General features: G+C 35.9%; 1 protein-coding gene across 3 annotated transcripts in view; it reads left to right on the top strand.

Moving 5' to 3' along the window:
• The window catches only part of TC2N (tandem C2 domains, nuclear), a 42,584-nt gene that overhangs the window by 6,379 nt on the left and 9,044 nt on the right, over positions 1-27,161 (top strand). For all 3 annotated transcript variants that reach the window (XM_070594472.1, XM_070594473.1, XM_070594474.1), the window contains exons 2-9: positions 8,435-8,557; positions 9,884-10,117; positions 16,550-16,717; positions 17,817-17,908; positions 19,114-19,189; positions 19,730-19,830; positions 20,228-20,344; positions 23,539-23,730. In XM_070594472.1, the coding sequence (XP_070450573.1) occupies positions 8,491-8,557; positions 9,884-10,117; positions 16,550-16,717; positions 17,817-17,908; positions 19,114-19,189; positions 19,730-19,830; positions 20,228-20,344; positions 23,539-23,730 (1,047 nt within the window). In that variant the 5' untranslated portion in view covers positions 8,435-8,490. The remainder of the gene's footprint in view (positions 1-8,434; positions 8,558-9,883; positions 10,118-16,549; positions 16,718-17,816; positions 17,909-19,113; positions 19,190-19,729; positions 19,831-20,227; positions 20,345-23,538; positions 23,731-27,161) is intronic.

Genomic DNA, 27,161 nt, shown 5'->3' with positions numbered 1-27,161 from the left:
GGATAGTTAGAAGTAAACTTAGAAAAACTTTGTGTTAGAGTTACCAGTCATAGATTATTAAAATAACTATGTTGGGCTATTTAAGTAAATAGAAGACAAGTTTGAAAATATATGCAGGGAGCAGGAGTCTTAAAAGTAACAGAGCTACAGAGCTGGTTGAAAGAAAGAACAGTGTAATTTCTTTTAATGAAAAATGCAGTGATAAAAAACTCAAAACTCATTTGTTGAGTTTAACCACAGATTAGGCAATTAGGCAAATCCCAAGAGAGAATGAATGAACCAGAATATAGGTCAGAATAAAGCATTCAGAATACAGCTCAAAGAGACAGAAATGGAAAACATAAAAAAGATTGAGTGGAAATTAGAATGATTAGAATGAGAAGTTATAGTGAGAAAGTCCAATAAACTGGAGTTTCTGGAAGAAAAGGAATAGAAAATAGGTAAAAACAATATTTAAAAAGATAATGAGTGAGAATTTTTTCACTACTGGAAAATCTACCAATAGTGCTGGAAAGACACCAGCCCACAGATTGGTAATTCCTTTATTGCTGAGTAGTATTCCGTTGTACAGATATAACACAATTTGTTTATTCACCTGTTGGTAGATGTTTGATTTTCCAGTTTTTGGCTATTTCAGATAGAGCTGTTAAAAACACCAGTGTACAAGTCTTTATGTGGATTTATGATTCCTTTTTTCTTGAGTAAATACCTAGGGATGGAATGTCTGGATGATATGGTAGGTTTATGTTTAACTAAAGAAACTGCCAAACCATTTTTTATTCTCACCAGTTGAATACGAGAGTTGTACTTGTTCGACATGCTTGTAAACACTTGGAATCGTCAGTCTTTGCAATTTTATCCTTTCTGCTAAGTGTACGGTGTTATCTCATTTTTATTTGCATTTCCCTAATGACTAATGGTGTTGAGTATATTTTCATGTGCATTTTTGGTCCCTTGGATGTTTCTTTGGAGAAGTGCCTGTTCAAATCCTTTGCCTAATTTTTTTTTTTGGTAAGGAAGATTGAAAATGAGCTAACATCCATTGCCAATCTTCTTCTTTTTGCTGAGGAAGAGTGGTTCTGAGCTAACATCTGTGCCCATCTTCCTCTCTTTTATATGTGGGATGCCTGTTACAGCATGGCTTGGTAAACAGTGCATAGATCTGTGCCTGGGATCTGAACGGGTTAACCCTGGGCCATCGAAGTGGAGCATGTGAATTTAACTGCTACACTGCTGCGTGGGCCCCCTTTGCCTATTTTTTGTGTTAGTTTTCTTTTTATTATTGAGTTGTAATAGTTCTCCATATATTCTAGATATAAGCTCCTTACTGGATTTATGATTTGCAAATATTTTCTCCCAGTCTCTGAGTTGTCTTTTCACTTTTGTGAGGGTGTCTTTTGAAGCACAAAGTTTTTCATTTTGATTAAGTTTCATATATCGAATTTTTCTTTATTGCTTGTGCTTTTGCTGTCATATCTAAGAGATCATTGCCTAACCCACGTTCGCAAAGAATTACTCCTATGTTTTCTTCTCGAAGTTTTGTAATTTTAGTTCCTACTCATAGATTTGTGATCCATTTTGAGTTTTTGCCTGCAGTGTGAGGTAGTTGTCCTAAGTGTTTTTTTATGTTTTTGCGTGTGGATGTCCAGTGGTCCTAGCACCATTTGTTGAAAGACTGTTCTTTTCACCTTAAAGTTTCTTGACACCTTTGTTAAAAAGCAATTGACCATAAATGTAAGGGTCTGTTTCTGGGTTTTCAGTTTGATTCCATTGATCTGTGTGTCTGTCCTTATGCCAGTACCACAGTCTTAATTACTGTGTAGCTTTGTAGTAAATTTTGAAGTCAGAAAGTATATCTTTCAACTTGTTCTTCTTTTTCAAGATTGTTTTAGCTATTCTCTGTCTTTTACGTTTCCATATGAATTTTAGGATCACCTTGTCAGTTTCTGTAAAGAAGCTACAAGGGATTTTTATGGAGATTGTACTGAGTCTGTAGACTAATTTGGGGAATATTGAAATGTTGGTATTATTTCTTCCAATCCATGGACATGAAGTGTCTTTCTATTTATCGAAGTCTTCTTTAATGCCTTTCAATAGTGTTTTGTAGTCTTTAGTGTACAAGTCTTGCACTTCTCCTGTTAAAGTATTCCTAAGGATTTTAGGTGTTTTTTTTTTAAATGTTATTATGAATGGAATGGATTTCTTAATTTCAGTTTTTAGACTGTTCATTATTAGTGTATAGAAACACAACTAATTTTCGTAGATTGATCTTATATCCTACAACAGTACACAACTTATTATTTATAGTAGTTTTTTAATGGATTCCTTTGGCTCTTTTTGTTTACGAGATCATGTTGTCTGTTACTAAAGAGAGTTGTTTCTTCATGGGTGCCTTTTATATCTTTCTAGCCTAATTGCCCTGGTTAGAATCTCCAGCACAGTGTTGAACGGAAGTGGTGAGAGTGGACGTCCTGTCTTTTGCCTGGGGTTAGAGCGAGAGCATTCAGTCTTTTAGCAGTTACCGTGATGTGAACTGTAGGCTTTATGTAGTTGCTCTTTATTATGTTGAGAAGGTTCTTTTCCATTCCTAGTTTGCTCAGATTTTTTGTCCTGAATGAGCATTGTATTTTTCAAAGCTTTTTTTGTATCTACTGAGATGATCATGTAGTTTTCCCCCCCTTATTCTATTATATAATGTATTTTATGAATTGATTTTCAGATGTCAAACCAACCTTGCAATCCTGGGATAGATCTCACTTGGTTGTGATGTATAATTCTTTTTATGTGTTCCTGGATTTGGCTGGCTAATATTTTGTTGAAGATTTTTGTGTCTGTATTTATGAGGGATATCTATCCTTTTACTTTTAACTTGTCTGTGTCTTTATATTTATTTATTTATTTATTTATTTTTCTTTCTGCTTTTTCTCCCTAAAGCCCCCCGTACATAGTTGTATTTTTAGTTGTGGGTCCTTCTAGTTGTGCTATGTGGGACGCCACCTCAGCGTGGCCTGATGAATGGTGCCATGTCCACGCCCAGGATCTGAACTGGTGAAACCCTGGGCTGCCACAGTGGAGTGCACGAACTTAACCACTTGGCCACGGGGCGGGCCCCCTGTGTCTTTATATTTAAAGTACGTTTCTTGTAAGCAGCATATACTTGGGTCACGCTTTTTTATCCAATCTAACAATCTCTGCTTTTTAATTGGCACAGTTAATGTGATTGTTGATATGAATAGGTTTAAATCGATCATCCTACTGTTTTCTATTCATCCCACCTGTAATTGTTTCTGCTAGTCTGTCATCTTGCTATTTGTTTTCTATTCATCTTGTCTGTTTTTTGTCCCACCTGTCTTCTTTTTCTCCTTTCCTTTATACTAACTGAGAATTTTTTGGTATGATTCCACTTGATCAATTTGTTTGCTTATTAGCAAAACCTGTATTTTCTTATTTTAGTGTTTGCTTTAGGATTTAAAGTACTTATCTTTAACTTTGCACCGTTTATCTTCAAATGGTATTATACCACATCACATTTAGTGCAGGAACCTTATAATAGAATACTTCTGTTTCTCTCTCCTGGCCTTTGTACTATTGATGTTGTGCATTTTACTTTTACATATGCTATAAGCCCCATATCACCATGTTATTATTTTTATCTAAGCATCAAAAATCCAAGAGATTTAAGTGGTAATAAATCTTATATATTTGTATCCATGGTGTTCCTCATTCCTTGTGTAGATTCATATTTCCATCTGGTGTCATTCTTCTGCCTCAAGGATGTCCTTGAACACTTCTTGTGGTGTGGATCTGCTGGTGGTTCATTCTTTCAACTTTTATATGTCTGGAAAAGTCTTTTTGTCACCTTCCTTTTTGAAAGATTTTCTCTAGGTGTCAGATTCTACACTGCAGTGTTTTTTTCTTTCAGTACTTTAGAGATTTTGCTCCACTATTTTCTTGCTTGCGTTGTCTCCAATGAGATCTATGCTGCTATTGTTATCTTCGTTCCTGCGTATACAGTTGTCCCTGGGTATCCACAGGGAGTGGTTCTAGGACCCCCCACAGATACTAAAATCTGAAGATACTCGGGTCGTTTTTATAAAATGGCGTAGTATTTGTATATAACTTAGGCGTGTCTCCCTTATACTTTAAATCATCTCTAGATTACTTATAATATCTAATACAATGTAAAAGCTAAGTAAATAGTTGCTCTACTGTATTGTTTATGGAATGATGAGAAAAAAGTCTGTACATGTTCGGTACAGACACAGCCATCGTAGGCCGTTTGATCCAGAGTTAATTGAATCCACAGCTGCAGAACCTGCGGATACGGAGGGCCCACTGTATGACGTGTCTTTTTTTCTAGCTGCTTTTAGGATTTCCTCTTCATCATTGGTTTTGAGCCATGTTATTATGATGTACCTTGGCATAGTTTTCTTCATACTTCCTGTGCTTGATGTTTGTTGAAGTTCTTAGATCTGTGGTTTGTAGTTATCAAATTTGGAAAATTTTGGTATTATTTCTTCAAATATTTTTTATGCCTCTCTCCATCTCCTTCATGGACTTCAATTACCTGTGTATTAGGCTGCTTGAAATTGTCCCCTGGGTCATGGATACTCTTTTCATTTTGTCTTTATGCTTTTTTCTCTGTGTTTCATTTTGGATGGTTTCTCTTACTGTGTCCTCAAGTTCATTAATCTTTTCTTTGCAATACCTAATCTGCTATTAATCCCATCCGGTGTATTTTCCATCTCAGACATTATAGTTTTCATCTCTAGAAGTTGAGTTTGGGTCTTTTTTTAATATCTTTCATGTCTCTACTTAACTTTTTGAACATATAGAATCCAGTTATAACTGTTTTAACGTTCTTAACTGTCTTGTGTCAGTTCTGGGTTGGTTGCAATTGGTTGATTTTTCTCCTCATTATTGGTTATGTTTTTTTCACTTTTTTGCATGTCTGGTAATTTTTTATTGGATGCCAGACATTGTGAATTTTACTCTGTTTGCTAGATATTCTTAGGTTTCTGTAAATAGCTTTCGCTTTGGGACATAGTTAAATTTCTTGGAAATAGTTTGATCCTTTTGAGTCTTTTAAGATCTGTTAGGTGGCATCAGACTAGTGTTTGGTTTAGGGCTGCTTATCCTCTGGTATTGAGGCAAGATCTTTCTGAGTACTCTATCCAATACCTGTGAATTATGGGGTTTCTGCAGTCTCATTAGTAGGGACATGCATTATTACGACCCTGGGTGAGTGCCGGTCATGGTTTTTGTAATCTTTTCTGGTCGTTTTCCCCCAGTCTTGTGTAGTTTCCTTGTATGCATGCTCTGATCAGTGCTGTGCTGAATGGTCGACGGGGACCCTCTGCTGACATCTGTGATTCTTTCTCTGTGCCCCTCTCTACTCTCCAAGAGTCCGTCGTGCAAACTCTAGCTGCCTTATTATTCGTATAAATTTGTTTCCTTATCTGCATCCCTCCCTCCTCTTCCCCAACTCATTGTGGATGACTCAAGGCCATTAATTTTGAGGACTTTTCTCCCAGAAGTAGTAATCATTTTTAACCAGTCCTCCCACGTTCCCCTCATGATTAGTGTAAAGTATTTTCAAGCTGACTGGGTCAGAAATGTGGTTTCATGAGTATGTTACAAGTTTTTATATGAGCTAGATATTGTACCATGTTTCCTTATCTATCAGCTACATATTTGCTGAGTTCCAGCTGTATTCTCAGCATCATATGGGGTGCTGAATGGTAACTAGAAAGTGAGCAAAATATTGTTTCTTAACAGTTGATATTCTAGCCGGAAATAGAACAGGTCTCGTCAAATGTTGAGAAAAATGTCAATTTTTTTAAGTTCTCTAGATGTTTAGAGATGAGAGAAATTAGTATGATCTGGGTGGTCAGTGAATGCATCCTCTAAACTAGGGCTGAAAAGCGCTTTGAAAATGTATAAATTTTAAAAATGGAAATCACTTACAAGATATGATGGAAGAAAATATGCTATTGTGATAGCCAAACAAATTTTACAGGCATGCAGTTAACAAGAAAAGTTCAGAATTTATATTAGAAAAACTATAAAAACTCCCAGATACAAACATAGACTTGGAAAAATGTGAAGATATACCATGTTCTGGGTAGGAAAGACTCAACATCCTAAAGATTTCAGTTTTTTCTAAGACAATTTATAAATTTAACATTATTCCAATGAAAGTACCGTCGCATTTTTCCTCTTAGGGCTAGACAGATTATAAAGTTCACTTGCAAGAACAGACAAGCAAGAATAGCTAGGAAAACCCTGAAATTGGACGTCAGTAAGGATGGGAGGCTAGCCCTGCTAGACAGTAAAACATATTATAAGCCTTTATAATAAAAACAAATGTGGTATTGGTACAGGAATAGACAGAGCAACTGAAGAGAATAGAAAATACAGAAATAAACCCAATTGCATGTGGAAATTTAGTCTGTAATAAAAGCAGCATCCTAAAATCAGTGGAGAAAATATGGAATTTTTAATGTGGTATTTGTGATGCTGGGATAGTCAACTCTGAAAAGATGGGATTGCATCCATTTCTAATACTCTACGCCAGGATGTTAGTATAGAAAATAATACCACAGTAAGTATTAGAAGAAAACATGGGTAAAATCTTTTGTGACCTGTGTATGGGGAAAACTTTACTCTGACTCTAAATTCAGAAGCAAAAAGGAAAAACATAGATAAGTATAATTACATATGTGTGAGTATATGTACTTATATATGTATGTATACATGTATATACACATGTATACACTCACACACTCTCTCTTTTGCATAGCAGAAAACATAATCAAAGTAAAAAGACAATGGCAAACTGAAAGATTGTTTGCCAGTTATATCATGGACAGTGGGTTAATCTCTCAAATATATAAAGACCCTCTAAAATTGAAGAAGAAAAGGACCAATGGTTTTCTAGAAAGATGGGCATGAGTTAGCAATGAGTTCATTGAAACGAATACGGATTAGCCTTATATGAAAATGTGCTCAACCTCACTTATTATAAGAGAGAGACAAATTAAAACAGCACAAGATATCATTTCTTTTTTTATCAGATTGGCAAAAGTCCAGCACTTTGACAGATACTTTGTTGGGGACAGAAATAGGTACTCTCTTATATTGCTACTCGGATTGCAAAATGGTACAACTTTAGGGAGAAATTTAGCAATATTAAATGAAGTTACACATATATTTACCTTTTAACCTAGTAGTCCTATCTCTAGGGATCTATCTTACAGATATGTACTGGGAAATATCTGAAAATATGTGTGCACAAAGCTACCATGTCACTATTTTTAATAGCAAAGGACTGGAAACAATCCAAATTTTGATCTTGATTTGAATAAAACAACTATAAAAAAACTTGACACCATGGAAGAAATTTGAACACTGACTAGGTAGTTGATTATATTAAATTTTTAAGATGTGATAATGCTATTATGATTATGTTTTTTGCAAAAGAGTACCTTTTAGAAATACTTGATATGTTAACAATGCATTACAGTTATCATTTGTTTTGATATTCGAATTGACCCGTCTTTAGCTGGTGACTGCCCCTTGAAGTTAACTCCTGAGTCCTTCTGCCACATCTTTTAGAGATAATTACTTAAGTATTTGTGGATGAAATTTTATGATTGGAATTTGTTTCAAAATAATCCAAAGGTCAGGGTAAGTGGGGAGGTAGAGATGAATTAAGATTTGCCATGAGTTGATAATTGTTTAGTCTGGACGATAGGAGTTTTGTTATGCTATTATGTCTTCTTTTGCGTCCATTTGAAATTTCCCATGAAAATGTACAGGGTTTAAGTAGGCAGAAATGGAGAGAATGCATTTAGACAAAGTCATTGAGACCAAGGTGGGCAATTGGACGTGAAGTTCTTGGTAAATTTAACACCGATTTCCTTTATTTCCACTGTATCTTATTTGTGTTTTAGTTAGCTGGTGTCTTTTTGTGAGTGTGTGATAGAGTGTTTAAGATATATTTTTCTGTAAGTGTAGTTCTAAGCATTAAAGTAACTTCTAAAGTAGGAAGTTTTTCGTTTATTGGCCCTCATTATAGGGCCTTGGGTTATCAAAAGACTTGATTTGAGGGAAGTGAAATTTTTCTCACACTTTTTATGAGAGGCATATTATCTTTCAGATTTTGTTTGGACGTTAAGTATACCAGGCAAAAGAGAAAATGGAGAGTACAACTTTTCTTTTTTTCAGGTTTAACATTGAGATTGTTTATTTATGAGGTTTTAAGTGTGTCATTTTAATAATTATAAGAAACCTAGGTTATACAAAATTGCATATAGGAGCAAAACTTTCTCTCCCTCTGAACATTTCACTGTCTTAAAAAATATGATTTATTTAGTGATATCTAATTGCATCAAGCATGATCATTTTAACTTGTTTTCTATTCTCCCAACAGATTAATTTTAAAACTGGAAGTTTGTATCTTTTGCTGGATATTGGAAATTAAGTCTAATGGCAGCAGACTTTATAAAGAGTTGCTGTAAAGGATGTTTCTATGGTGAAACAGAAAAGCACACCTGTGAGTTTCGTTTTGTTTTGTCTTCAACAAACATTTATTTAATGTCTTCATTTGTGGCATTTTGTAATATAAAGAGAAATGAGACCTATTTCCTAACTTCATAGGGAAGGCAGAAATGTAAATATAAGGCACACTAGGTAAGTATTAAAGTACTCTGGAGCGTAGGGGAGAGAAAGGTGAATTCAGCGCAGGGTGGAACAGCACCACAGCGAGGTGGCGTTTGTATGGAGGTCTGAAGAAGACTTTAGCAGGCTGAGTGGGAAGAGGGCAGTAAGAGAAGGTGGGGCTTGGACATGAGTGTTACAGGCGGATGAAGTCGGACAGGCGGAGGCAGGGGGAGAAGAGAAGTGTTGGGGGGTTGGGAGGACAACATACTCTGGCCAATGGTTTCCAGTCTATGAACAGTGCACTAAAAAATGCCTTTGGTGAATAAGGCCCAATCGAGAAAAGACCCGTAACTTTAGCAAAACCCACGTTTATCCAGGACTCCTGGAGATTTCCCTTTGTATCGTGTGGTTTCCTCATCTCTTCAGGGTTATGACTGGAACTTTCTTTTTCTTTGGGTCTTTCTTGTATCTCTTAGTCTAGAGCATAGCTTCCTAGTATATTTGAGTATGAAGGCTTCTTTTGCATTAAAAGATTTCACAAATTGCTGAAGAATAGGAGTTGTACCTTCATTCAGTCTGCAGAGAGTACTAATTATACATAAAGATTAACTCTGGCCTTCCCCACCTCCCCATCCTAAGGTACGCAGCTTAGAACATATAGTTCTGGAAAGTGGATAGAATAGATCTGAGAGGCTAGCACAGGGAGAGATGTATTATATTAAGGTCAGCATACATATTATTTTGTTATTTGGTGAAGATTTTTGTAGACTTGGAGCCCTTTAGCTTCTTTTCAGAATTGCTCTATATATTTAAGACTGATATTAACCATTAGTATTGCCAACAAGAATTGCTTTGTTCAGAGTGTTTTTAAAGGACTAGATTTTACCTGGAAGTCATAATTGTGGAATTAACTAAAAAATAAATTTGTTTTCCATCTATTAACTCTTTTGTGGGAATGAGACTCTTTAAAAAGCTTCTTTTACCTGTTACTATGATAAGTTAATATATTTTGGCAATAGTATATCACTCGCTCAAATATTGACTGGACAGAATTAATGTGGATTCCGGAAGTGCTTGATAGGACCCAAGCGTGGTTTATGTATCAGCAGTTTCTTCTAAAACGATTAAATAAGTACCAAAGCATGCTAGGTTTAGAATATTATACAGAAATTTACATGCATTTTTTAATTTTTTCTTTTCTTTTTTCTTTTATGTGCAGTTTCTGTGGAGAGAGACTTTAAAGCAAAAGTTTCGAATAGTCAAAATACTACTATCTGTACACCTCCATTGACTTCTGTTTCTGTAAAGCCTCAGGTTGGCTGTACTGAGGATTATTTACTTTCCAAATTACCATCTGATGGCAAAGAAGTACCATTTGTGGTGCCCAGGTTTAAGTTATCTTATATTCAGCCCAGGACGCAAGCACCTCCTTCACATCTGGAAGAACTCGAAGGTAAACAAGAAAATGGCGGGGTTTAAAAATCAACATGCAGCGTTAAAATGCTGTTATTTTGCTTTTTTTAATCTTTAATATAGGTTTATCTTTTCTGTCTGTAATGTAATATCTTTTAAATTTACGTTTCACTTTTTATATGTTTCTCTCCTGTACAGGAACTTAATGTGCAGTGTTTTTTTGAAAGGTCCCATTGTGAAATCTGTTCATGATACAACACATTTGTGTGTTGACTTGGCCTTCTTAAAAGGAATAATATAATTTTAGTATATCAGTTATCCTTCGCACATGGATAAGAAAAATAGAGGAATTATTCTGTATTTGATCAGTAAATATAAGAAATATTATTATCTGCTATTTTCTAAAATTTAGTGTAAAGAGAAATAAGGAAACAATGAAGTAGTCTTTCTTCCTTCTCCTCTTTCTCCATCGCTGCACTTCCCGATCTAAACACACTTGCCAGTCTAAATAACCACTCGAATGAGGTCGATTCGTTGGCTGAGTTTGGGCTGATGTTGTAGAGGTCAATGGACTAATGAAAAGGAAACAACGTGTAACCCTTGTATTTTAAAAATAATTTGTTTTAGTCCATTGAAACACTATCAGTCATAATGATTTTTTCCCCAAAATTTTATTATGAAAAATTTCAAACATACAGAAAAATCGAAAGAACGGTAGATACCTGTATGTCCACCACATAGATTCTATCATTAACATTTTACTGTATTTTTTATCACATATCTATCCATCTATCCATTTCTCTCTCCATGATTAATCCTTTTTTGGTGGGGGGAGAATGTATGTCAGAGTAAATTACAGACATCAGTACACGGCTCTCTAAATACTTAAGCATATATATCATTTACTAGGGTTCAATATCTGTTTACACTTTCCTCCTTTTGACATAAACTTTACACACAGTGAGCCACCCAAGTTTTAAGTGTGTATTTTTTGAGTTTTGACAAATGCATATACCAGTGTAATCCAAACGCCTATCAAGATCTAGAATAGTTCTTCAAATATTTTTTTCTGCTCTATCTTTCCTCTTTTCTCCTTCTGGAATTCCAATTACACATATATTGGACCTTTTATTGTTTTATATGTCTCTGAGACTTCTTTTTTCCCCCAATCTTTTTTTTTCCTCTCTCTTCTTAATATTGGATGGTATTGATCTATTTTCAAATTCACTCTTTCCTCTATCTCCATTCAGCTGTTAAGCCCATCCAGTGAATTTTTTATTTTAGACATTGTATTTTTCAGTTGTAGAATTTACATTTGGTTCTTTTTTATAGTTCCTGTTTCTTTGCTGTGATTTCTTGTTTTGTTTTGTTTTTTTTCATTATTGTGAGCCTGTTTTCTTTTATGTCTTAGAGCTTTAATCTGGGTTCAGATTCTGTGGATTGTCTTTCTTTGAGAATGGGTCACATTCTGTCATTTCTTTGTCTATGGAGTAACTTTGGGTTGTATTCTGGATGTTGGATGTTATGGAGACTCTAGAATCTGTTATATTACTCTGAGAGTGTTTTTTTTTTCTTTTTTTGTTTTTCTTGTTCTTTCTTTAACCAGGCAATTAACTTGACTGGAATATGCTGTAAATTCTGTGTTTTTGGTGGCAGCTCTTATCTCAGCTTATTTTTTTTATCCTTAGTTGGAGTCTGTCCCACACATGTGTGGTTCGGGGATCAGCCAGATACTTGAACAGACTTTACTCACTGAATTTGGGGCTCTCTCCTTTCTAAGATTCCCACCTTACTTTCTAGCGGCTGTGGTTGCTCTGAACTCTGCTTTCTGGTTCTTCAGGCCAGACAGACTGTGGATTTTCTATTGGAGTTTTATCTGCCCTGCTTGGGGCCAACTTTAGCTTGCCCTCAGTCTAAAAGTCATTAAAAACCACGTAATTCACTTTGCGCCATTCCGTTTTTTCCAAGAGTCACGTCTTGTCCAGAATCTGCACTGCTTTTGTTCTCTCTCCAGTGCCTTCAGGATTTTTGTTCATTTAGTTTTTGGTCTAGAGTTTATCATTCTTTTTTTTTTTTTTGAGGGGGGAGGGGGAAGATTAGCCCTGAGCTAACACCTGCTGCCGATGCTCCTCTTTTTGCTGAGGAAGACTGGCTCTGAGCTAATATTCATGCCCATCTTCCTCTACTTTATATGTGGGATGCCTGCCACAGCATGGCTTGCCAAGCGGTGCGTAGGTTTGCGCCTGGGATCCGAACTAGTGAACCCTGGGCCGTCAAAGCAGAGCGTGCAAACCTAACCGTTGTGCCACTGGGCTGGCCCCCTGGAGTTTATCATTCTTGTCTACAGGAGAGTTGGATCTCGTAGGAGTGAAGGTTTTTTTAAAGAAACACGGAAAGATAAACCCTGACCTATCACTTTGTTTTGCACAGATCAGTAGTATGTCTCAAAATTCATTATTTTTGAGGAAGATTAGCCCTGAGCTAACATCTGCTGCCAATCCTCCTCTTTTTGCTGAGGAAGACTGGCCCTGAGCTAACATCTGTGCCCATCTTCCTCTACTTTCTGTGTGGGACGCCTGCCACAGCATGGCTTGCCAAGTGGTGCCATGTCTGCACCCAGCATCTGAACCCACAAACCCCAGGCCGCCGAAGTGGAATATGTGCACTTAACCGCTGCGGCACCAGGCTGGCCCCTTAAAAGTCATTTTTAAAAGTTCTGGCTCACAGGATACCCCAATCAGTTGATCTTTCTCTTTCTCTTGTACCTGTTTGACAACATTGGGGTTAAACTATAAACAGTCTTTTTTTTTTTTTTTTGAGGAAGATTAGCCCTGAGCTAACATCTGCTGCCAATCCTCCTCTTTTTGCTGAGGAAGACTGGCCCTGAGCAAACATCTGTGCCCATCTTCCTCTACTTTATATGTGGGATGCCTACCACAGCATGGCTTGCCAAGCAGTGCCATGCCTACACCCGGGATCCGAACCGGCGAACCCTGGACCGCCGAAGCAGAACATGCGAACTTAACCCCTGCGCCACCGGGCCAGCCCTAAACAGCCTTGTAATCTGTTTTATTCACATTGTGTGTTGTGAGCATGTTTTCATTATTCATTGCTTTTTAATGCCTGCATAGTATTAAATCATATGGGTGTACCATAATTTATTTAATAAATTGTCTATCCTTGGGGTATTTTATGTATTATTTTCATAATAAGAAAATAAGTAAGAAATACCTCCCTGGCAATATGTGATAGTTTTTCTTCAGCTTTTTTTCCCCCATTGTATCACTAGAAAGCAGATTACTTTTTGAGTTGAATGAGTAAGAAATTGGTTTACACAGAAATTACAGGCTCACTGAAGATGTGGCAAAGCTATCTGATTTTTAGCATACTGGAGAGAAAATTACTTTATTTAACTAGAGTCAAAATGTATTCTTGGTGCTTAATTATAAAAGTCAAATGTGTGTGTATGCTGTGGGAGTGGTGGGCTGGCATGGAGACATTAAGACAGGGCAGGCCGCTGTCAATGATGGCTGAAATATTGACTAGAATGCTGGGAATTTGTTTTGTCGCCTTGCGTACTTGCTTGTGGGTCTGATTACAGCTGCAGCTTACTACTTTGATAACATACAGATTCTGTCATTAACATTTTACTGGGCTTGCTTTATCATGCATCTGTCTCTCTCTCCATCAAGAAAATGCTTTTTGGATGAACACTGAAATTTTAAATAGAGCTTTTGAGAGGTGTAAGCAATTGTGCAACTTTACATTTAGTTTTATAGCATTGTAGTTCTGTAACTGGAGAGAAATTCCTCTTGAACTTTAAAAATGATACCACGGTATAGTGTTTGAGGGGAAAATTGGAATTCTCCAGTTGCTTATTTGTAAGGGAAAACTGAAATCAGAATATTCCTTTTGGATTCAGCCTCCAAAGGCAGTGAGTCATCTTTGGTGCTCACACTCCTGGCGGTGCTGTTCTGTTACCATAAACAGACTTTTGTAGCAGTGTTTGTGTGCTGCATGATTTAAGTGTTAGCTTATAAGGGGGAGAGGCCCTCGTAAGGCTCTCTGGCATCATATTCCCTCTTGGCACCCCTCTGCCTGTGTCTGTGCTTGGCTTGCACACAGAGTCATTTGAACAAGGGTGAGGATAAAATCTCACCTCATAACTCCATATCTTATTTTTCTTTTCTGAACTCAGTGTGAAGCCACCTGTTTTATGGTTTAGCTCAATTCAGAAAATATTACCCTGTACTGTGGGTTCGGTTTTAAATGGGACAAAAGGAATTAAAACATGACCATAGTTTAAACATTTAAAAAACTTTATTTTATGTTTATCTATTACTTCCAATGTGATTATTAACTTTGAAGGAAATCTGATCTATTGTTTTACCCTTTTTAAATTGTGAAATATAAAACACATCCAGCAAAAAGAAGCAGAATTGAAGTTTACAGCTCAGTGATTTATTACAAAGCAAAACATGTGCATAGTCACCACTCAAGTAAAGAAATAGAGTTAGCAGCAACCCCAACGCCTGCGTCTTCCTCCTTTTCAGTCCCTCCAGAGTAATCAGTATCCCAGTGGTTGTAATCACTTTCTTGCTTTTCTTACTTTTATTACCTGAGCCCATTTCCCTAAATGTTGTGGCTTAGTTTTTTCTGTTTTCTGACCTTGATGTAAATGAAATTACATATTCAGTATAGATTCTTTTGTTTTGAGTTCTTTCATTTAACATTAGGTTTGTGAGATTCATTCAAATTGTTAGTAGCTTCACTTTGTTTTCATATTTGTACAGTAAGTGTGTATCTATTCTGTTGTAATCTAAATAACATGGTAGACAGTAGTGTTTCTCTATAGCTTACTGGAAGGTGTTTTTATCTAGTAAGCGTACACTACAGTTTATTTACTGTTGATAGACATTTGAGTTTTTTCCAATTTTTGGCTATTATAGACAATGATGAACATTCTTGTACTTGTCTCTTGGTGCACAGGTGCAGGCATTTCAATTGTGTGTCTGTCCCAGAATGACGTTTTGGGACATAGGGTATACATATCTTCAGCTTTAGTAGAAATTGCAAACTGTTTCCCACGGCAGCTGCATCACTTGACCTTCCCACCAGCAGGTTATGATAGTTCCCAGTGCTTTACTTTCTTGCTAACGCTGTTGTCAGGCTTTTCAATGGTAACCATCCCGGTGAGTGTGTAGTGGTGTCTCGTTGGAGTTCTAGCTTAGGTTTTCCTCTTGACTAATGCAGTGGAGCACCGGGTCACTTTTATTGACTCTTTCGATAGCCTCTCTTCTGAAGTACCTGCTTCAGTGTTCAGCCAGTTTGTATCTAGGCTCTCCTGTCTTTTTCTTAGTGATTTGTGGGAGTGTCTCACATATTGTAGATAGGAGCCCTTTGGCAGTTGTATTTGTTGCACATGTCTTCTCCCACTCTATGGGTTGCCTTTTCACTCCCTTAAATAGTCTTTTGACAAATAGAAATTTCAATTTTAAGGCCATTCAGTTTATTAAAATTGTTTTCTGTTTAATGCTATCTTCCATTTAAGAAGTGCTTCTCCACCAAAGGACGTGAAAACTTTCTTATAAATTTACTTAAATATAGAAGTTTTATTGGTTTGCCTTTAACATTTAATTTAGATCTACAATCCATGTGGAATTAATTTTTTGTGAATATATTTAGTTGGGATGAAGGTTTCTTTTTTTTCCTGTATCAGTATCCACTTGTCTTACTACCTTTTGGTGAAAAGTCCATTCTCTCCCTACTGTTGTGCATTGCCCCATTGATTATAAATCAAGTGTCCGTAAAATGGGTGTCTCTTTCTGGGCTTTCTGTTCTGTTCCACTGATCTTATAATTGTGCCCATATTCTGTTCTTAATATCCAGTACAGCAAACCTTTCAGTCTTGTTTTTCTGCTTAAAGGTTATCGTTTTGGTTATTCTTTGTCCTTATATATTTGATATAAATATTTTCTGTTCAGTTTATTTGACTTATAACTTTATTGCATTGTGGCTAGAGAACATACTCTGTATCATTTCAGTCCTTTAAAATTTATTGAGATTTGCTCTGTGTATCTCAGCATGTAGTCAATTTTTATAAATGTTCTGTGTCTTCATGAAAAGAATGCATCTCCAAAAAAAAGATAATATTTTTACTTAAAGATGTTATTTGTGTAAGTGGAATAATAAAAGGAAGCTTAAATCACAGAATACAGAATTGTCTTTGAGGCAAAGAAAAATACCAAAAATTTACCAGGCTTTCTTGAAGCAGAGTGCATGGCTGATCCCTGGCAGAATACTCCACACAGTTAGAACTCAGTAAATGTGTGCTCATTTTTTTTAGATGCAAAGGCATGTGATATAGTGTTACTCGAGACAAAATTCTTTTCCTTTGCTTTGGGTGCATCAGCTGTTGGCTAATAACTCCAAGAAGAGGATGTTGTAAAACTTTAGAAACACTTGCTTTCAGGATCTGCCAGAGCATCTTTTGGAGATCGGAAGGTGGAACTTTCCGGTTCATCCCAGCATGTCCCCAGCTATGATGTCTATAACCCATTCTATATGTATCAGCACGTTTCACCTGATCTGAGTCGGCGCTTTCCTCCTCGTTCGGAAGCGACGAGATTGTATGGATCAGGTATGAAATTTTTTTTGTTTTCCTCCTCTTGTGTTTCTCTTTAACAAATGGAGAAGTCAAATTAAATCTGAGGCCCCGGAAGAAATGATTCATGTTATGAAAAACAATTTAAAAATAAGAGAAGAGCAGACTTCAGAAGTGATGTGATAAATGTCACGACTTGTCCAAGGTATTATATCCAAGACAAAAATTGAAAGAATACTGAGTTATATGTGTTGGTAGTTCCAAATTCCATTTTAACTGTCCTTTTTTAAAAGAAGTTTTGTTTTCAGATTATTTTGTGTATATTTTATATGTCATCTATACATTCATAAAGTCTGCAACAGATATTTACTAGCTTTTTTCTTTTTTGCCCTATTCAGTTAAAATGATGAGTTTGGAAACTCATGATATGATTAGAAATATAAACAAAGAAAATAGAAAATGCCATAATGATTTTAGAACTTTCTTAGTTTCCTATTTGAGACGGTGTCAGTTATAGTCTATCTTGTATGCATCTGATTCATAGAATTCTCACTGTTTTTCGGGTTTTTGATATATATAGTTATGTCGACTACCAAATTCAGGATGAGGTACTGAAAATCAAGCTGAAGTATTTATTTAAATATTTATTTATTTCAGCACTATGCTAGAATACACAATTAGCATACGGAGTTCTATTCTTGAAGGATCTTACAGTGTAGAAGGGAAACTCAAAATACAGGAGCACATGGTATTCAGATTTGATTTTTTTAATGTAATAAGTTTCACTAAACAGTTGAGTTGCATTCAGCACAGAGGACTTACGTCCTCTTAGATTATTTTTCTGGGATGAAGAATTGAGTCATGTAACGAAAAAGAATGAATTTTCCCTGCATGCTGTTTGATGTGGATGTGAAAATGTGGTGTTTGATTTATGTTGGTTTCTGGTTCAAATAAAAGTAAAATAATTGAAAAACAATTTTTTTAGCTTCATTAGAAGGCTTCCCCTCTTAAATAGATTTGTATACTGTATTCATGATATATTGCTATAGAGATTTAGTCCATTATAATTAAGTGGAATTCCAGTGTTTCTTCCTTTTTACTATAAAAATAGTAATTTTCTTATGTCCCTTTGTAGTTTGTGATTTAAGGACCACCAAACTTCCTGGCTCCCCTGGGCTGAGCAAGTCTATGTTTGATCTTACAAGTTCATCTCAGAGATTCATCCAGGTAAATTATTTATATCAATTTAATTATATGTGATAATTTATTTTCAAGCTAAAAATTCAGAAACGTGTGAATTAGGAACAACACGTTGTATATTTTTTGTAGACGTATCTATTCTACTATCTGAAGAAGAAACTCTTGGCGTTACCCACGTGCATTATTTTAGGAAGCTCTCAGTTGGGTACTGGAAGGCAGTAGTTTTTCTTTTTTTTTCTTTATGACTCCTGCGTCTCTCCGTTGGTGCTCTCAGGCAATCTTGAGGCAGTTGTCATTTAAAATAGTGTAGTTACAAGTGCTTAATTAACTTTCTTTATTGATCATAACTACCTGGTTAGTATTTCTATTGAGCTGTAGGACTTTAGTTATTCATTAATGTTAACACAGTGTCCTCCTATTTTTGAGATAGAATTGAGAATTTTTTGATATTTAAAAAAAGTTTCTTTTTTTAATACAAGTAAACTGTGATAATTATTTAAAAATTAGAAAGTAGACTTAAGCAAAGTAAAAGGACAAATCACCTATATTTCTATAACTGGGAGTAAAAGCACTATGAAAATATTGTTATGTATACTTGTGGATTTTTTCCCGTCTGAATGTCTATACATATATCTTATTAAAATGGAAGTGTATTCTAAATAATCCTTAATTATCCTCACTTGAGTTAATGTTTTGCAGACTTAATTCTTTATAGCACCAGTTCTTGAACATGCGTCAGAATTGTTTGGAGTTAAAATACGGATTGCCAGGCCTCACCCCCAGAGCTTTCGATTCAGTCAGTATCCCTGCATCGGGGCCAGAATTTGTAGTTCTAACTGGTTTCCAGGTGATGCTGATACTCCCGGACTGCAGGGACCATGCTTTGGTCACTGCTGCTTTCCAGGTTCTTAGGTAACAGGGCACTTCTAAATATATTCTGATTTGTATTAGTACTTTCAAGTATGAAACATAAGCAGTAATCTCTTCCTCCTTATTACAGGACCAAACCAAGAACAGCAAAGCCTTTCCCATATTAAGATATTTAAGATTTTCCTGATAACCACACAAAAGGCCTCTTTCCTCTCCCTTATCTAAAAGTGGGAGATTCTGATCAGTAACACTGTCAGAATGATTCGCATGCGGTTTGTTACTGGGAGGGTATTGGGGCATAAATTTCACAATCCTTAAAACTTGATATGCGATTTCCAACTAAAGAAGAACTTTATTTCTAGAGAGATGATTCGTTCTCCAGCGTGCCCAGTAGTTGTTCGTCAAGGAAGAATTCTCAGGGGAGTAACCGAAGCCTGGGTAAGGAAGAAAGTGTCCTATCTTTATATTCCTAAGGGAATTATTTCTACCCAATAGTAATTTGAAAGTAAATATGATAAGGTAAAAAACCTCTAGATGATTATACCTATGTTGGCAGTGTTATCTGCCTGTGAATACACAGATCAGATGATCCATTTTTTAGTGTTTAGGCAATGCATCGTTAAAAAAAGTGAGGCAGTTAAATATAGATATATTTTTTGACATATATTAGTGAAGGGACTTCTTAAAGCATTCAGTATTCAGGCCATATCAGTGTTGTTTGGAAAAGTTTTTCTTAGTTTTAACTTCAATCCCTCAGGCTATAATTGGGTTAAGTTTTTAAGCCAGGTACTTTTTATACCTTTTCCCTAGGACTTCAACAGAAACATTGAAGTGTGATTTTTGTCTTTTTAAATTGGCAACTTTAAAAAATAATTGTAGCATTTTTAATTATGCTCTTAAAATTGGATCATCTCAAAGCTTAATCGGGTTAGAAGGATTGCATAGCAATTCAGACGTCTTTGTTCTTTCACAATTCAGATACAATTACTCTGTCAGGAGACGAAAGAGAGTTCGGGAGATTGAACGTGAAAGTATTTTATAATTCTTCAGTAGAGCAGATCTGGATCACGGTTTTACAGGTAAGTTCATTAGTTAATACCGCCTTTTCTTACAAAATTGAATATTTAGAAATTATAGGCATCTACTGTCGCTCTCTTGTGGAGCATGGGCCAGTACCTTCTTTGGAATTTAAGGTTCTTTAGTATTTTGCAGAAAATAGTATTTAATAAAGAATCTAAAGGAAATAAATCGGTAGGTATGATGGAAGGAGGTTTGTTTTTTAACCTCAAGAAAGAAATTGATGTGATATCTAAAACATTAAATGTTAAATTATTTCAATGTAGATGAAACAAGAGCTCTCAGCAGACTAAAATTTACTTTTATAGTTTGTATCTAACATCAACTCAAGAAATACATCAAATATTTGTATTGTCAGCATCCTTTGTGAAATTCAAACTGTATTTTTAATTTTTTTAGTGCAGAGATTTAACTTGGCCCTCTAGTTATGGAGACACTCCTACTATTTCTATAAAAGGAACGCTAACACTGCCCAAACCAGTGCATTTCAAATCTTCAGCCAAGGAAGGCTCCAATGTAAGTGGCCGTGATTGAATTTCTTTTTATGTTTTTCTCATATTTGTCACTTTAACTCATGTAAAGAATTGGAATAAGAAAGTGGTTTATTTTTGGGAAACTACAAGTATGTATCCTTTGCTTTTTAAAGACAATTTTGAGCCTCAAAAACATTTGATAGTTCATTGTCCAATATTAAGATACATTTAAAAAGAAAATCTTAATCACTATAAATATATAGAAAATGAATAATATCTAAGAAAACTACTTTTCTTATATGAAAGAAAATAATGTGTATGTTTTCATCCTCTCTCCCCCACCCCACTTTGACTTTGAGAAATAATTGCATGATTGCAATTAATTTCTTCTAAATGCTTGCAGTTATTGTAACTGGAAGACTAATAATCCCGAAATCGGTTTTATAGATTCTAGATTTCACGTTAACTTAAATATATCTTCATTTCTGTCTTCTAATGTGGGTTGAAAAGTTAGTGTTTTTCCATGCATATGAAGGGTATCTCCTGCAAGAACATATCATTTAAAAATAAGCCAATTCATGGGGCCCACCCTGTGGCCGAGTGGTTAAGTTCGCGCGCTCCGTTGAGGCGGCCCAGGGTTTTGTTGGTTTGGATCCTGGGTGTGGACATGGCACCACTTGTGAGGCCATGCTGAGGCGGTGTCCATGGGCCACAACTAGAAGGACCCACAACTATAATATACAACTATGTACTGGGGGAATTTGGGGAGAAAAAGCAGAAAGAAAAAAAAATAAGGTAATTCAAATTACTAATAAACATGCAAAAAGTTTACTAGTAATCATAGAAATACAAATTTAAATTACATATTGCTTTCACTTTCTTTTCTTTCAGTTTTCCTTTTTTTGCTTATTAAAATTAGGAGAAATTTTGCAAGTACTCTAGAACATATAACTTCTTGAAAATTATTTTGACAATTCTCATCAAAATCTTAAAATATTTACACTTTTTTTTTTTGCTGAGGAAGAGCAGCCCTGAGCTAACATCTGTGCCAGTCTTCCTCTACTTTGTGTGCGTTGCTGCCACAGCATGGCTTGATGAGCAGTGCTGGGTCTGTGCCTGGGATCTGAACCCGTGAAACCCAGGCTGCCTAAGCAGAGCACCTGAACTTAACCACTACACCACCGAGTGGGTCCCTAAATATTTATACTTTTTAGTGTAGCAATTCTACTTGGAATCTGTTCCGTGGAAATAAACTAAAATGCAAATATATATATATATGTGAAGTTCTTGGCAGTTCTGTTCATAGCAGAAAAGTTGGAAACGATCTAAATGCCTCATACAGGGGAATGGTTGAGAAGCCTCATGGTATACCGTGTATATTGTTTCCTAGGATTTTTATAACAAAGTACCACAAACTGAGGGACTTAGAACAATAGAAATTTCCCTCTCACAGTTTTGGAGGAAGTCTGAAATCAAGGTGTCAGCAGTCTTGGTTCCTTCTCTGAGGGAGAATCTGTTCGTGCCTTTCTCCTAGTTTCTGGTGATGGCCGGCAGTCCTTGGCGTTCCTTGGCTTCATTCTCATCTCAGCTTCCATCTTCACGTGGCCTTCTCCCTTGTGTCTGTGTCTTCACATGGCCGTCTTCTTATACGGACACCAGTCACATTGAATTAGGGGTGTGTCTGCTCCAGTGTAACCTCACCTTAACTTCACCAATTACATCTTCAGTGACCCTATTTCCAAATAAGGTCACAGTCTGAGTTTCTAGGGGTTAGGACTTCACATATCCTTTTAGAGGGGACAGAATTCAAACCATGACACCATGTGATGGAATACTAGGCAGCCATGAGAAATAATGTTTAGGAAGAGTTTTTAAGGACATGGCAAAATGTTCTTAATAAGTGGAAAGGCAGTAATCAAAATTGATGTATATTTCTTAGGATCTCACTTTACCAAAATCTGCATAATAGAAAGTCTAGATGGAAATAAATCTTAACTCTGGTTATAATCCTGACACTCAGAGATGAATACTTTCTGAATTAAACAATTTCACTTTTTGATTTTCAAGTAAAACTTAGTTAATCTGGGAAAAGTTAGGAAAAAATGTTCTCACATTAAAACTTGCATAGAATCTTACTTTTAAAATTTATTATTATTTATTAAGTGGTTTGGGAGACCCCTATTGTGGCAAAATGTGAAGTAAACCAGTACGCTTGCTTCGTTTGTATGCTCATGGCAGCTGAGTTTCAAAGTTAAACATTTTATGTATACGTGTTATTGGTGTGATCCTATGGCCTGAGACTCTGAAAGAAAACGATAGCTTAGGTGGTTGGGGAGCTCTCCAAAGCACAATTCTGACTACAGAGACATATAAAACCATTGCAATAAAAGTGACAATTTGGGCACAATGTCTAAAATATTGATATAGTTGCCCAGATATCTTGCCTTTTCAACATGCAAAAACTTATTTTCGAAACGATGCACTAAAGATGGAAAGAAGGAAGTATATAGCAAAGAACTGTCTAGTGTCAAGAAGATGTTAGCCTATGGTAAGCCAAGGTTTTAAAAGCGTTAAAAGTAATAAAAAGAACATTTGAAAATATTCTGAGCATGGAAAACACTGACTTGTTGCTTGGGGTGGATGCTTATAAGAGAAGGTAGAATTTTAAACTCGTATTTTCCTTTGTCTTCTCTATTAAGGAGGTTGATTTTGAGATTAGAAAAGGTGGAACAAACATCACCGAAAGAGAAATTGAAGCCTCAGATAGATGTGAAGAATGTTAGCTCCTTTAAAGAAAGAATTCAAGTCTCTTAATGTGAACAAGTTAGATTTTGTGTACTGAGAGAGCTCGCATGAGATTCTTGAACCACTCTTACTGACTGTTGAAGAATTGTGAATAGCAGGAAGGATACTCCAGAACCAGAGATGGAAAACGACCTAATTTTCCAAAAGGGAAAAGATATTCTGGTGGACTTGGTGTTAATATTGACCTGAATTCCTGACTAAAAGGACGATTTGTGAAATTAAGAAAGGCAGTATCCAAGATAAATTCTGGAAAAACAATTCATGGCCATTCTCATTTTCATTTACATTGAAAAATATTTTTTGTTGTTGTAAAAAATTCAATCTACTTTTCCTAGATTATAAAATATTATTTTTGTTTATTTTGTTTTGGCATATCACCCTTTTTTTCAGTCCTTTTAAAATAGATTTTATATTTTCTTTTTTTTTTTTTAGACTATTGACTTTATGGAAACTTTTGTATTTGCTATTAAACTCCAAAGTCTGCAAACTGTGAAGCTTGTATTTAAGATTCAAACCCAGACTCCCAGGAAGAAGACAATCGGAGAATGCTCACTGTCACTCAGAAGTCTGAGCACACAGGAGACAGATTACTCTCTGGATATAACACCACTTTCAAAAATTTCTGTAAGTGATAATAGGGTGTAATGTTAAAAGTACTTCATCCTTTTAGGATTATTTAGTGGATGAGTTTTTGTTTGTTGGAGTGTAACTTGACCCTCTAGAGTATATTAGGAAGGCTCTCAAGAAGCAATAATAATCATCATCTTATTGTTTAATAATATTTTTAAAATAATTGATAAAAGGGTAACAGAGCCCCTTTTCTTTCTCCATTGGGAAATAACCTTAGGGTTACCTTCTTCTAGTACATTTTTTATTAATGTTTCATACTTCAGGGGAAAACAGCCCTGAAGTATGAATAATTCCAAATTATTAATTAATTGTTTTCTTTTAGTTTTTTTAGTAGCTGATAACTTAGGAAAAGCAAGAAAGAACCATAAAGTCCAGCCTCAATCAGAGATTGTACTGAAGTAGATAGGAAAGTTGTTTTAATCCTGAGTAAGCTACGTATCTGTCCGTAAATGGAGTAGAGTGGAGGTTCCTACGGCTGGAGTTTTTGGTAGAGAACTTGATTATCTCTAGTGCTGACTGGTTTTTGAGACCTCATATTTGCTCCTCTTAACAAGCCGGCTGAAGGTTGTCTTTAAATTGTTCAGAAATCCCTAATAATTTAATTATATAGTTTCTATGCCGGGATAACATTTATAGAAATCAGTCATAAGCTTTTTATAAGGTCAAACCTACATGTGATTTTAAATTTATATAGGATTTATATTTTATCTACTTTCAAAAAAATTTAAGGTGACTTGAAGTGATTCTTAACTCTGGCTACACGTTAGAGTCACCTGGGGAGCTTTAGAAAAATGCCCACACCTACACCATTTACATCAGGATTTTGGGGCGGGGGCAGGGGCACCTGTAGTTTTCAAAAGCTCCCCCAATGATTCCAATGTATAGCCTGGCTTGAGAACCACTGAAGTAGAGGGGAAATTAGGGGTTAAAAAATAAAAACCAATAAAAAACAAAGAAATACTATAATTGATCAAGAAGAGTTGAAATTTCTTGATCGTTATTTCTTGTCCGTTATTTTCTGTCTCCAACCCCAGTATATTTTCTTTATAGCATTTATCGCAATTTAGAATTATTTAAATTACTTGTTTTAAACAAAACAAAACTAGGGTCAAGCTTTCATGTGTTTTCTTCCTCTTTTGCTGTGCTCTTAATAAGGGGCTGTCATATTCTTGGCATTGAATGTTTGTATGTAGGTAGGTATGAAAGATACATGATGAGTGAAAGCATGCTAAATTAGATTGTTGTTATTTTCTGTTAAAATATAGCAGATTTGTAACTGTGAGGGGAGTTTATCGCTTGCATCTTTGAAACTCGCTTAGTAGACATTCATCTGCAACCATATTTTACAGAAGGCACAAATATATTATTCAAACGGATAATTCAGATATTAAAACTTTAAAGACTACTAGTAGAGTCTATCAGAAGAAAACTCAGCAAAGGTAATTTCTGGGGAATTAAAACATTGTAATCTTACCTGCGTAGGGGAATTGAGTGAGTGATTATGGCTAAGTTTCTACCAAATTGTATTTCATATATGGGAGGTCTTGTAAACATTCGTCTATCTGTTTGTATGCCAGATGCTAGGGATACAAAGATTGATGCCCGAAAGAAGAGCTTTTGGGCTATACTGGACCAGTGACTTTATGTTACTGAGCGTGAATGTTTCCTGTTACTGGCTAAAGCAAGATTAGCATGCTTTGTTTCCTGTGTTGAGGAGGACAATTGGCATTCTAGTTGTGACGTTGAAAGAGCCAGACTTACATACCCATCCTCTACTCTGACAGCTTTCACCCCGAACAGCACAACTTTCATGTAGAGCTAACAACTTCTTCAGGACAGATTTCTTGACCTTGACAAATAGTCACATGTTCATTTGAGAACCCAGATTTCTCTGTTGAATAATGTGGAGGAGACAAGATTTGCCTGAACAAATCGCTGACATTCGTGGAGACTCACCATGCGGCTGAATTGGTCCTAAGTGATGAAATGCTCACACCAAACTTATGAGCTGCTGCCCTTGTTGTCCCTGTTGTGGAGACCAGGACACTGAAGTGCTTGCCTGAGTTCATAGAGCCGGTAGCTGAGGAGCCAGGATTTGGAAGGAAGCATCCTGACTCCAGACCAGCTCTCTGAACTCTGCCATGTGTTGCCCCCGCTAAAAAACTATTCTCAAACATCACCAGATCGTGGTTTTCTCTGGTTGTGCTTAACATTTCACTTTCGACAATTCCAGGAAGGCTAATAAAGTTTTCTTTTCTTTAAAAAATAATACATTATTCAGGAATAGAGATCATGTATCTTCCATAGTTTTGTGCTCATTAAAAATGCACTTAATATATACCAGCCAATTGATTGGAATTTTAATTTTGCGGTTATTATGAGATTGAAACCCACTTTGAATAGTTTTTCATGATCTGGATTAATATCCTGGAACATAAATTGAATTTGTGAAATCACCTTGGCAAGTAAGAAATGGTAAACCTGTTACCAAATGCTGCTCTGTTTTATGAGAGTGAACTCTAGAAGTATGTAACACTAAGAGAAATTTTGCCACCATTAAGTGTTTTTATGTGTTATTACATTGTGGGTAGAAAACTATAATGAAAAATTTGTATCCATGATTTCCTTTGTGTTTTGTAAACAGTACTGTATTTTTTAAAATGCCAAGGACTTTTTTTTCATCAGCAAAGGTTTTATTTTACATGTGGCTACTGAATGAGTTCATGTGAAAAGATATATTAATCCATTCTCTTTCTGATTAAAGCAAAAGCAGTAAATTCAGCATTTGTTGGCAAAATAGACAACTTCTGTCATCATTTTAGACTTTTCAAGGAGGAGTGTAACCTCAACAGTTGAGTCTGTCCTTTTAGGTGATTCTCTTTTTACTGTCTCTCTCTTGATTTCTTATGGCATGACCAATTTTAAAACACAGAATGATGTTTTAAGAAAATGCCCAAGATTCAGTCAATGGTATATACATAGAAAGGTTCTTTTTCAATGAGCCGTGAGCCAATTATTGGAGAATACTGGGCAATTATGAAATCTGAAACCAAATGAAGTGTCCTTCAGCTGGTTAGTAGCTCTGTTGGCATCAGTACGAGCAAAGACGGAAGTGTGTGCTGAGCCCTAAGCGAGACCGTTAAATTGTGTTCTTGCTTTTTCCCCATTCTTATTCTTTTCAACACGTGAATGGTGATGTTTTTGTGTTTGGACGACTTTATGTTTCTTTCTTTTATTTTTCACTCCAGGGACCTTGGAATCCACATACGTGGGTTGGCTTGTGTTCTGTTTCACAGACAAATTCCCAACTTTCTTCTGCTCTGAGTCAGCAGTACTGAAGAGCACATTTTACCTTTTCCTCCTGTCTGCGTCTCCTTCATTTTCTTGTTGCCTCAGGTTTTCTTTGCCCATTTCCTTGTTGTTTC

The sequence above is a fragment of the Equus przewalskii genome, chromosome 25 (assembly GCF_037783145.1).
Source record: "Equus przewalskii isolate Varuska chromosome 25, EquPr2, whole genome shotgun sequence".
Classification (NCBI taxonomy): domain Eukaryota; kingdom Metazoa; phylum Chordata; class Mammalia; order Perissodactyla; family Equidae; genus Equus; species Equus przewalskii.
Note: the sequence above shows the minus strand (reverse complement) of the source record. Positions and strands in the feature narration are given on the sequence as shown.